The sequence below is a fragment of the Calonectris borealis genome, chromosome 26 (assembly GCF_964195595.1).
Source record: "Calonectris borealis chromosome 26, bCalBor7.hap1.2, whole genome shotgun sequence".
NCBI lineage: Eukaryota > Metazoa > Chordata > Aves > Procellariiformes > Procellariidae > Calonectris > Calonectris borealis.
The window spans coordinates 5303753-5315538 of NC_134337.1; the positions used below are offsets into that span (position 1 = coordinate 5303753).

The window sequence follows — 11786 nt, forward strand, 5'->3', positions numbered from 1 at the left end:
AAAACCAGGGTGGATTTAAGAAAAAAATGCAGCTTTTTCTTTTAGCAGCTAAAGCCTCATTAACTTGAAGATTGAAATGGCCACACAATTGGAAACTGGCATCACAGTCCCAGCGGCAGGTCTGAACGGGGATTAAAAGGAACCAGCGTGAGACCCCGAGACGATGAGGTCTGGGGAAGCGGAGGGAAGCGCTGCGGGGGCTGAGCCGTCTGCTGCGCAAAGGAGGGGGGGCTTTTAGGTCCGCACATACCTTTTTGTTTCTGGAAAGCCGGAGCAGCCCCTCCGCGCTTTGCCTGCGTAGCTGTGTTAACGAGGCGGCGGTGCTCTGCCTCAGAGAGGAGCAGAGCCCTGGTGCCCACCGAGGACTTGCGCTTTCCCTGCACAGCACCAGAGACATCCCCACACCGCAGCATCCTCTAGTTTAGCCAGCGGTAAATTGGGAAGGATTATTTACCAGAGTGATTTAGTGAGCTGCTTTAAATGGCATGTAAATGTTTGCATATTGCTTTGAGCATGGGAACAGCTTTACAAGTGCTAGCTGTTGTTACTTTCCTTTGGAAACCATGTTCTCCTTAAAATCAATATCACAAAGAACGCGTGAGCAAGCTAGTTAACTTGCTACAATACTCTTATTATTGCCATTAGCAGAGAGGATTGTAACGCAGCCGAGGCAGCCCTTCGAGCTCTGGGTGTTATTCTCATTTGGTTTAAAGCATCGCTTACTTCATCATGAGAGCGCACCCTTACCTCTGACCCTTGCTTGCAAAACTCTGTTTTCTGCTCATACCTAGAAATACAACATGTTGCAGTCAGGCCTTTAAACTATTAAAAAAACAAACACAAAACAACGGAATGCACAGAGAATACATTGCTCTGGCTGAAAACACAAGTCCAGAAACGTTTTGCCATCAATCAGCTGTGGGCTGGGCTGTTCCTTGTGCGGGCAGAGCAGGCTCTGTCCCTCGCTGTTAACCCTGCGCTGCTGCGCTCGGTGAACGGAGCCGGGGGTTGCTGACACTTGGTGACCCGAACTGGGCTTAATGGTGGAAACGTTCGGGTAGCCTCTGCGGCCCTGATTCTGCACGTGCTTTCAAGTCCCACTTGCTCCCCAAGGGCTTGGGTAGGTGCTTTGGGTTTTGTCCCAAAGTGGGGCTTTATCTGGCAAGCGTGGGGAGCTGCTGGGAAGCGTGGGGGGGGGGGCTCCCACTGGGTGCCCGCTGTCCTTGTTGGAGGGATGGGCGCAGCATTGCTCACCCTCTCCGGCCTCCAGCCCCACAGAGCTTCACCAGGCTCTGCGAGGGGCTTTTCCCCCCACATGTGCTGAGCTGAACCCCCGGCTGCAAACTCTTTTTTGGGGTTCCCTTTTTTTTGCTCACTCCCACCCCCTGCAGGAGTCCCAAGGCAGCCCGAGGAGGTCCATGGATGCCGGGGCAGAAGGCGGGTGCCTGCCCCCCGGCTGCTCTCCCAGTGCTCCCCGCAAGCTGTGCTCGGCTGCCTGGAGGAAGCAGTTTATTCCTGCCTTTGCTGGAAGAGGATGTTTTATTTATCTCCTTGGTGACTTTATCTGGATTTAATGTTCTATAGGTGCCACTTTTCTCTGTCTTCTCCCTGCTTTCCCTTAACCTTGTTCGTGTAATCACTGTGCCCAAATTAAATATTTACTATTTTCTCTGTACTGGTGAGCCTCCCAGTTCCCTTCCACTTTCAATTAAAGATTTACTAGGTGGGCATCAGCACTTCCACAAGGCCAACAAACCAGCCCCCCTCGTTAGATTTTTAAGTGCTTCGTTATCATAGTTCAGCAGAGCGCATCATAAATTAGATCTAAAACACACCAGCACGCACACACTCACCCCGCAGCGCCTGGCTTCATCCGTGCAAGGCTGAGCCCAAAAGCAGCAGGGTTTGAGGAGCAGGAGGGGCGAACCTGCGTCTCTGGAGGGGCCTCTGGCTTCCCCCAGGGTGGGGTGGATGGGGCTGGGGACAGCCCTGCGGCAGGGACACGGCGATGCTGGGCTGCGCTGGGCAGGGCTGGGTCAGGCACCGCTCCCAGCACAGCTCTGGTCTGAGGGGTGGAGGACAGCGGTCTGCCAGGCAGACCCAGTACCCGTCCTCAGGCCACGTTAAGAGAGGGCAGCTTCCTGCAAAAATAGGCAGAAACGGGGGACTTTCTCATCACTCTGCTGAAATATTTATAATTAACCAACTTTTTAGATCAATATTTTATTGGGAAGGTTGCTGGGGTAATCCACACTTTGAGCATCTTCCCTCCCTGTGAGTGAAGCCTGGGCTATTAGGAATAATGAACTTTTTGCTAGTTACGTTTAGTGAACTAATACATTTTTAATGCTAGCTGGAAATTTAATAATGGAAATTTAGTCGGTGACCTCAAACCTCACAGAAAAAGGTGAGGGAAGCAGACGGGGCCACGCAGTAGGAACAAAGCGGCAGCAGGAGCTCGGTGGCACAGCAGGCAGCAGGGATGCCGGAGGGATGCAGCGATGCAGGGGAAGGAGCCGGAGGACCTGCAGCCCCACGCACGCGCCCTGCTCAGCACCCCACGGTCACGCAACGGTTTGGCAGAGAGCGAGAAAACGGCCGGATTTCCAGGCGAGCTGTTGAGACGAGGGGTCGAGAGACACCATCAGCTCCTGGCCCTTCCTCAGTTGCTGGGCACCGCTGCAGTGCGCGCTGCATTTTATTTCTAAGCAGGAGAGAAAGCGCTTTTACCCCCCCACACATACTTTTCCCCCCCATCACCCTGGCTTTTTGGGAAGAGCCCAGGGCTCGGCATCGCCAGCCTCCCCCTGCCTCCGAAGCAGCCATTTCCCTGCCCCTTGTCAGCAGCCAAGCGGCTGTCAGGGACCTGCATTATTTATCTGCTCGGTAACATTTACTGGGATCTAGTGTTTAATAACTGTCACTCCAATATATCTTTTCTTAATCCCCTTAGATCTGTCGCTCTGGCAATTTTAAATATTTATCAATGCAGTTTGTGTGTTCACTGTTAAGGTTGCAATTTTCTTGTAATTAAAGATTTACAAGACGCTGCTGAAGATTTAGAAAGGATTGGCAGAGATCAAAGTTGTTTGGTATTCACACTAGAAATCACCAGCTCCCTGAAGGTTTTCTGCAGGACCCCGATACACGGGTGACGGTGCCGACCCCCCCTTTATATTTAATTATTTTTGCTGTTGCTTTTAACCATTTTTGCTGGCTCTCATTGCAAAGCCACACTTTGCAGAGGGGGGAGCTTTTGCCCCCCCCCCCCCCCGTATCGCCCCATATCTTGCTGACACAGCTGAGTCCCTCTCAAAGCTTTACGTTCCTCGGGGCCTCATCCAGCCCTGGGCAGAGCCCCCGGCCACGAGCCGCTTTTGGAAGGGCCCTGCTCGCCCCGTGACAGCCTCACTGGTTCCTGCACTCGCTGCTGGCTCCTACCACCATGGAGCTGGGCTCTGGCTTGTTATTCCCTATTAATATTCATTCCTCATCAGCACGAGCCCTGCCTGTCTTTCCCACCTCCCGGCTCTCTTCTCATGTAGCCACATGCAAATCCAAAATTAATTCTTCCCCTTTCCCCACCTAATTAAGATTTAAGGTTTCAGGACAACTCGGGAACAGTGAGGGTACCAGGGTTGCCTCACGCATCCCGCTGGGAGCGGACCCCGGGATGGGAGCAGGGTGCTCTGCCCCTTGCTGCTGCTTGCCCTGGGGGGGCCACAGCCTCCCGCACCCTCGCTTGCTGTGGGGTCGGACCCCAAACACCCCAAAGTGCCACCCAGGTGCACAGCAGTTTCTTAATTAATGATTTCAGCCTGTCTGGCACAGGCAGCACGAGCAGACCCGGTGGCCAGCAGCAAGCACCCGTCTCTCACCAGGACCCGCAGCTTCCCTGGTCCATCGATGTCTCCTGTGACACTGCTGCTGCGCATCCCCAGGTCCTCGCTCCTCTGGACGCCCCCTGCACCGTGGGACAAATTCAAGCGGCAGCCTCATCCACAACAGCATCCCCTGCAGATGGCTCAGCCATCGGCAGAGGAGCCGACGCTGGGAAGGGAGCTGGGCTTCCCAAAATACTGCCCGGCGGAGAGGGAGGGCGAGAGCTGCGTGCAGCCAGCCGGGGCTGGCAGAGCAGCTGATTGCAAACCAGCCCCGGAGAGGTCAGCACTTTTCTAGCCTCAGACAGCTCCAAACTGACCCTGTGCCACCTCTCCTGCCCCGCTGCCTTCCATCAGCCTGATTTTAGCCTCAATTGCTCACTTCAATGCAGCTGAATCCATTTACTCGGGCTGGCCGGGCTGCTCTAGCAGGGGGCAGGAGCTGCTTCAGCTCTGAAAGGCTGGAAAAGGCAATGGGAAATAAATGGGCTGCGATCATTCCTCCTCCGTGACTCCTGCCTTTGCTTCTTCTTCCTTTCTTCGGTGATTTCTGGATGGCAAGGCCAAAGAAGCGCTTGTCTCCTGACCCCAGCAGGTGCTTGGAAGGGGAAAAGGGACCAAGGACCATAAGTCACTAAGCGGCTCCCTGCCTCAGTTTCCCCACCTGTAGATCAGTGGTAAAGAAGGGAGGGGGAGAAGTGGTGAAGCATTTGGAAGGAGAGCTGCTCGCTGTGGAGATTGACAGGTAGATTTTCCTAAAGGTTTTGAAAGCTGCACCTGCCTCATCGTAATGGCATCATGCATATGGATAACACCGCTGACATTTCCCAGGGAGGTCGGGTGTTTTAATTTAAATCATTTTTGAGGAAGTGCCGGAGAGAGGAGGAGAGGCCTGCTTTGATTCTCTAACGAACTAATAAGTATGTGCCTGTCGCTCTCCTCCCAGAGCCTGAAAGCCTTTGGTGCAGGCAGGGAGACAGGCAGGCAGGCAGCCCCGCATGGGCGCTGGGAACGGGGCATCTCCACCGCGGGGCCCTCGGCAGGTGCAAGGGCGCTGTGAAAGAAGGACACGATGATGGAGCCACTCCAAAAATCAGTTTTATTAGGTGCTTAAAATAGAGCCTGGCACGCAATGTTCTCGGTTGGCTTTGTCGAGAGAAGCTCTGTTGCATATGAGATCCATGATGCTGTTTGTGCTGAGAAAGAGGAGGAGGAGGAGGGGTAGAGGGCAGAAGAAGCAGAAATGAGGACTTTTACTGCTATCCTCAAAGTGAAGGTAATAAGAAAAAATTTAAAAAAAAAAAAAAAAGGAGAAATTAAACCTGACGAACAGCTAAGAAAGAGTGGTTTATGGGAGAGAAACCAGTGCCCGGGGATGAGACCTGATGGGACAGGCTGGAGGAGAAGCATTTCCCAAACAAGCCTTTGACATCCCAGATGGATGGAGGGGGAGGACCGGGAGGTAATGGAGGCCACCCCTGCTCGCCTCCCCTGCCTCGTTGGGCCCCCCAGCACCCCTGGGCAGCAGGGTGGGATGTCAGGTGGTGGTGACAGTCTCTTGGGCTTGAGAAATTCGGGAGCCTCTTCACTAGAGCATCTCTTTGAGAGCTGCATCCCTGCGTGGTGCTCGGAAATGGAGACTGCTGTCCCCTGCTACTGGTGAAGCTGCTTCAGTGGTTGATTCCTTCTGCTGCTTAAACCCCCCCCCCCAACATCTTGTTTCTAATTTGAGTTGCCCTGGCTCTTGCCGAGCCTTTGGGGGGCAGATTAAAGAGCCCTCTAGTCGAGAGCATCCTGGGTCAGACGCTATTTTCCCCCCTTCCGAAGCATCTCTGGTTCCTGCTGCATCCTTGCTCTCTGGGCTGGGCGATGAGACCCCGCAGAGTGAGCCCACCAGGGGGGCTGCTCCCCCTTGAAGGGAACTTAAGATGCAATTAGATTTTGCTGTGCCTAAGAAGCGCTGCTCCGCCTGCCTGGCACCGCAAAATAACGCTCGTGTGCACTAGCAAAGCCTCCCCAGGTGCAGAATCCAGCCTCCAGGCAGAGGACGAGCTGTACGTCCTGATCATGAGCCCTGTAAAACTTTGCAGCCGCTATAATTCACCCGGTGAGGTTCATTTTTGGCCAGATACCTCCTGATGAGGAGCGTGAGCATCCCTCCCCTGTGCGGCGGGCTCGGTGCCGGGGCTGCTCCCCCAGCAAACCGTGCTGGAAGCTGCAAGATGCGGAGGGTGAAACGTGCTGCGGGGCCGGTGTGAGATGCTTGGCTCTCCCCTGCCTCCTGCAGCGAGGGCTGGCTTTAATGCAGCCGCCTTGGATGCACTCGGTTGTGGCCTCCGCAGGAGGAAGGGTCTCCGAGCAGACGGGACCTTGTCCCCCTGGATGACAGGGGACGGGGCTGGTGAGGCTCTGCCTGCAGCTGCTCCAGCTCCACGTGCCACATCCAGGCTTGGGCACGGGGGACAGGGAACGGTTTATGGAGCGTTTCCTCCAGCACGGTGCCCAGGAAAAGCTGGTTGGTGCTTTAATAATAAATAACAGCAACAATAAATAGTGTATGAGGCACCCACGGTGCTCTCAGCTGATGTCCTCGGAGGAAGGGAGGGGATAGGAGCGGTTCACAGCAAAGCTCCTGTTTTGGGGCATTGGGGGGGTGATTTGGCCACCGCCCTCCTGTGAGGAGCCTGGGCTGGGGCACCCACCCACTCACCCACCCACCCGGGGACACTCAGTGCAGGGGACCCACTGGGAAACGAGTCCTGCAGTGGTGGGTGCTGCTCTCCGAATGCACTGCACAGAGCTCCTCGGGCCGCTCCGGTTTCAAAGGAAATCAAATTAATTGCGTGTATCTTGCATTTTAATCTCCGGTTTGCAGGCATTGCCTTTAGGTGAGAGCAGACAACTCAGGCGGCGGCTGAACCCTCACCTCCCGTCCCAGCGTGGCGGCAGCAGCCACGATAACTGTGATCAAAGAGGCTTTTTCTCTACACCTACAAAATTACAGCCTTTAAGGGGCTCGGTCCTCGCTTTGTTAGGGAACCGATGATGTTTTTTGCAGGGAGTGGGATGGCGGAGGGGCCGGGAGATGCAGGCGCTGCCCGGCTGCCTGGGGCTCAGCCCGTGCGTCGCGGGGACGAGTAGGATTAAATCAGGGCCGTGTTTACACCGGGGAAATTTCTCAGCAACTATTTCCACATGTTCCAGCACCAATTTAGCTGAACCACAGGGAATATATTTTGCATTTAAGTTTCCCCGCTGTACAAAAGGCAGAGGAGAAAGGCTGTTTCAGGCCCTGAGTCTGCAAACACTGACGGCTGCACACCTGAGCGGAGCCGGCGGGGCTGGGGCTCCGCAGCCGAATATTCAAAGCAGATCATGACTCTAATTCAGCAAAGTATTTAAGCCTGCACTTAACTTTCAGCTTGTGCTTAGGGCCCCTGGAGATCTCGCTGGGTCCTGAACACATGCTGAAGTGCTTTGGTGAGCAGCGATGGTGTGCTGAGCGGGGACCGGGGAGAGCCATTACCCTCCGAAATAATTACCCGGCGAAGGCGCAGAAGCCGTTTCGCTTGCCTGGCTGAGCAAGGAGCTTATCCAGCGGGGAACCATCTCGCCTTGGCTGGAAGATGAATGAGAAGTTCAAAGAGCTTTTTACTGTGTCAAGGTTTTCTGGTCCCTTCAAAGCCCCGTGCACGCAGCAATTGCGCCGGCACAACCGGCTTCGTCCGAGAGGGCACCGCGTCCGCACGGAGCCACAACCTCCTGGGGTCCCTGCACCCCATCAGCCCCCCAGGTCTGGCTGGGATGTTTTTTCTTGGTCTTTCCCGTGGAAGGACCCCCAAGCGAGGGGTTGGCCAGGCTCTGGATGCACCCGTGCCCACACCACAGGCTGCACCGGGGTCTCTTGGGGCTGCATGTGTTGGTAAAGGCACGTTTTATTTAGGGTTGCAGTTAAACCGACCCCAAAGTCCTTACCTCTAACAAGCAGGGCTTAAGTTTAGGCCCAAGCAAAGGGGTGGCTTGTTCAGGTTAACCGGGGAGGGGAACATCACCAGCAGCACCAGTGCCCGTGGAGCGGGAGGGGAAGGGCTCCCTCAAGCCTCACTGATTTGGATTTGCCATGTCCCTTGGTTTGGCACAGCCCAGGGAGGGGACTGGTGCTGCCCCTCACTCCCTTTCATTTGCAATTTTAATTGCTTCTCAGAGAAGGAAGCAGCAACAGCCCAGGGGAGCAGGTCTTGCATCCCCCCCTTCACCTCCCGCTGCATGCAGGGACTGTCCTGCAGAGCCCCCCCAGCAGCTGGGGCCAGGGTTCCTACCATGAAGCCCTCCAGCTGCACACCAGTATACAAAGGTTTTCCTTTTTTTTTTTATACAAAAACAGAAAAGCAAGAACTTCCTCCCCTCCCTTTTCTTTCCATTTTTCCTCTTTTTTTCTTTTTTAACATTAACCACAAAAGTTTACAAAATAGCCTTGAGATTAAGCTTGCGGGATACAGGATCCAATCAATTCTGGCAGAAGCCGGCCAGCCCCGCAGGGATGCCAATTAAGAGATGTGTCACCATCATCATTTCTATTTCTTTTTCCCCCCCAAAGTCCCCTCCTTTCCCCTCTGCTTCCCTCCAGCCAACGGCAGCGAGCAAACGACAGGGCAGTGGGAAGGTGCTGGGGGTGGGTTTGTGGCTGATTTTCCGAGTGCTCAAAAAAAAAAAAAAAAAGAAAAAGAAAAAAGAGAAAAAGAAAACACCCCAAAACCAGAACATGTATCCCAAAGGGAAAGGCCTTTTTTGTATTTCCAAAACAGGGACTGTCCAGAGAAGGAGCTGACACCGCTGGGGTGTTTCATGGTGCCAGGGGGACATGGGGAAGGGTGATCTGCTGATCATCTGTATGGCTCTTCGACCGCTCCAGGCATCGTCCCCCTTGGGCTCGGGCCCCTCTGAGCCCTCCTGGCTGCCCAGCGGGTGCTTTTGGGAGCCATGCACAGATCCAGACCCTACACGTGGATCCAGACCCTGCCAGGACCACGAAGAGGCTCTGCAAGCCCCGTGGGCAGCTCTGCTCCTTTCCATCTGCCACGCCGCTTCGACTCTTGGTCAAGTCCATGAAATTCCCTTTTTTTTTTTGTTCAGTTTTGTAGTTTAGTTCTTTTTTTTTTGGTAAAAAATAGTTTCTCCCTCCCCACCCCAAACCACCCCGCAGTCAGCCCCACCAGTGCGTCAGCCTTCAGCAGTCCAGGGGGGCTGCTTGCACCTCCACGGCCAGGAGCTGCCCCCCACGCTGCCCCCGAGCCCAGGGCTGGGCAAGGGGGGGATAGACCACACGCACAGCCGTGGCACCCCGGAGCAGCTCCCTGGCCCTCCTGGGCTCTGCCCCGATGCCATAGCGAGCTACGAGGCTGGTGGCAAGGAGCAGGAGACAGAGGACTAGCACCATCAGAAGGCTCTGCCAGCCCTCCAGGAGCCGGTAGCGGTGGGTAGCCTCTTTAGTCCTGGCGTTCACACAAGCCACCTTGGCCTGCAAGTCTACAAAGGCCACGTGGAGGCAAGCCCAGTACTCCGTGTCCTGGTGGAGCCGGGTAATGTTGTACGTGTGGGTCCCCATGGGGATCCGGGCCACGTTGGTCATGTCCAAGTTGGAGCTAAGCAAGAAGCTGGACCAGGTGAGGTTGGAGGAGATGGTGTTGAGATGCGGCTTCCAGGCAACCAGGATGTGGTAGGTCTGGACATCCGCCACCACCAGCTCCAGGCTGTCCTCGCTGAGCGGGAAGGAGTGGTTGACCATCATGCTGACGCTCTTGGTGTCTGCCCCGAGGAGGTTGTGAGCCACGCAGGTGTACAGCCCAGCCTCCCGAGCTGAGATCCCGTGAATCTCCAGCGTCCCTTCAGGGTGCACCTTGTAACGCCCATCTTCCACGTAGGGGATCAGCTTCATCCCCGAAGGGGTGACCCAGTAGATCTCCGGGTCTGGCTCTGCCAGAGCTCGGCAGTGCAAGGAGACATTGTCACCATCTGCCACCTCTAAGTGGGAGGGGAAGCTCTTGGTGGAGATGAGAGGCAGGCATCGGTCCGTCATCTCCCGGAAGGGGACATCCCGAATGTGCCTCCTCTTGAGATCGGGGGGCTCGGCGCACAGCGTGGACTGGGGTTCAATGAAGCGGATGTGGTTTTCCGTGCTGTTGACCCAGCGGATGACGCAGTCACAGCGGATGGGGTTGCTGTGGATGCTGATCTCCTGCAGGTTGGGCAGGGACTCCACCGTCTGCTTATGCAAGGCACTTAGGGCGTTGTTGTTGAGCATGAGGGTTTCCAGTTGGGGAAGGTGGTGGAATGCATTGGGGTGGATAAAGGACAGCTTGGGGTTGTTGGTCACATCTAGCTTGGTCAACTCGGGGAGGTTGATCAAGGCAAACTGGTCTATGGACACCAGCTCCTCCATGTTGTTGAGCCCCAGCTCTTTGAGGTGCAGCATGTTCGTGAAGTCGCTTTGCTTGACCCTCTGCAATGGGTTTTTGTTCAGATCCAGGAACTTGAGACCAGGAACTTGCTGCAGCGCCCGCTTGGGGACATTCACAAGCTTGTTGTCATAGAAAGAGAGGCTCTCCAGGCTCCGCAGCCCTTCCAGCGCATAGTCCGAGATCTCCCTCAAGTTCATCCCAGCCAAAACCAAACTCCGCAGGTTTGACAGGGGCCTGAAGTTCATATCCAAGATCGCATCCACCCTGTTGCCTCCGATCATGAGGATCTCCAGGCTGGGGAGCATCTGGAACCAGCGGCTGTCAACTGTCCTCAGCAGGTTGGAGTTGAGGTGGAGGCGCAGCAGGCTGCCGAGGCCAGAGAAGGCGCGGGGAGCGATCCTGCAGAGCTGGTTGTGGTTCAGGTAGAGCTCCTGCAGGTTGCCCAGCCCGGGAAAGCTGCCATCAGGCAGCTCGGCCAGCTGGTTCTCCTCCAGGTGCAGGCTGAGCAGCTGGGGCATGCTCCTCAGGCCAAAGTCCCAGACATCAGAGAAGCTGTTCTGCGACAGGTCCAGCTCCGAGAGGTTTCTGAGATAGTCCAGCTCACTCTGCTCAAGCCTGGCGATATTGTTGCTTTGCAAGAGCAGGGTCTGGGTCCCCTCCGGCAGGTCTTCTGGCACGGCAGAGATGAACAAGTCATTGCAGTCCACCGTGGCAGCCTCCCGGTACACCGAGCGGGGGGTGTACCACGGCCTGATCTGGCAGACGCACTGCGGTGGGCATTTGACCTTCCAGGGCACGATGGGGATGGCGGTGGCGGCCACCACGCAGAGCAGAAGCGAGCTGGTTTGGAAGCGTCTCATTTTTGGCTGGTGGGACCGGCTTCCACCCAGGCAGGAAAGGCTCATGGGGCGCATCCGGAGCAGGGCATGGGGCAACAGCCGGGTGGGGACAGCATCCACGGGAGAAGATGCTCCATGCGAGCCCCTGGCACCGATCAGCCCCTGCTGCCGGCTGCCCTGCCTGGCCCCCCCCGCCGAGAGCACATAACACCCGCAACCAGGGCTGGTGCCTTCAGTCAGAGCTTCGCCTTTTCTTCCTCCCCAAATGATTCATTTTTGCACTCGGCTGCATCTTCCGGATTTCTCCTCAAGGTCATTCCTAAAAGAGGCCAGACAACAAGTTGTGTTAGAAGGGGACCTCATGCATCTGGCAAACAAGCGTGCCAGAGTTTAATGTGTTTTATATCCACAGCGTTAACAGTTCCCTCCCAGCCCAAAAGGTTTTGAATGTAATTAGCCCACAGATGCTCTGCCCAGGGCCACCAGCAGCCCATGGACCTTGGGCCAACCTGGCTCAAAGGCTTTCCCATGAGCAGAGCTGGAGCTGTAGATGCTGGGAAGAGAAAGTCTCCAGGAGGTAACTTTCCCCTGGGCTCTCAGGACTCTGC

General features: G+C 55.7%; 1 protein-coding gene across 1 annotated transcript; it reads right to left on the reverse strand.

Moving 5' to 3' along the window:
- Positions 1-7548: 7548 nt before the first annotated feature.
- LRRN2 (leucine rich repeat neuronal 2) lies at positions 7549-11280 on the reverse strand. The gene has a single exon (XM_075174269.1). It carries the CDS (start codon positions 11251-11253, stop codon positions 9109-9111), a length of 2145 nt encoding a protein of 714 aa, XP_075030370.1. The 5' UTR covers positions 11254-11280; the 3' UTR covers positions 7549-9108.
- Positions 11281-11786: the final 506 nt, after the last annotated feature.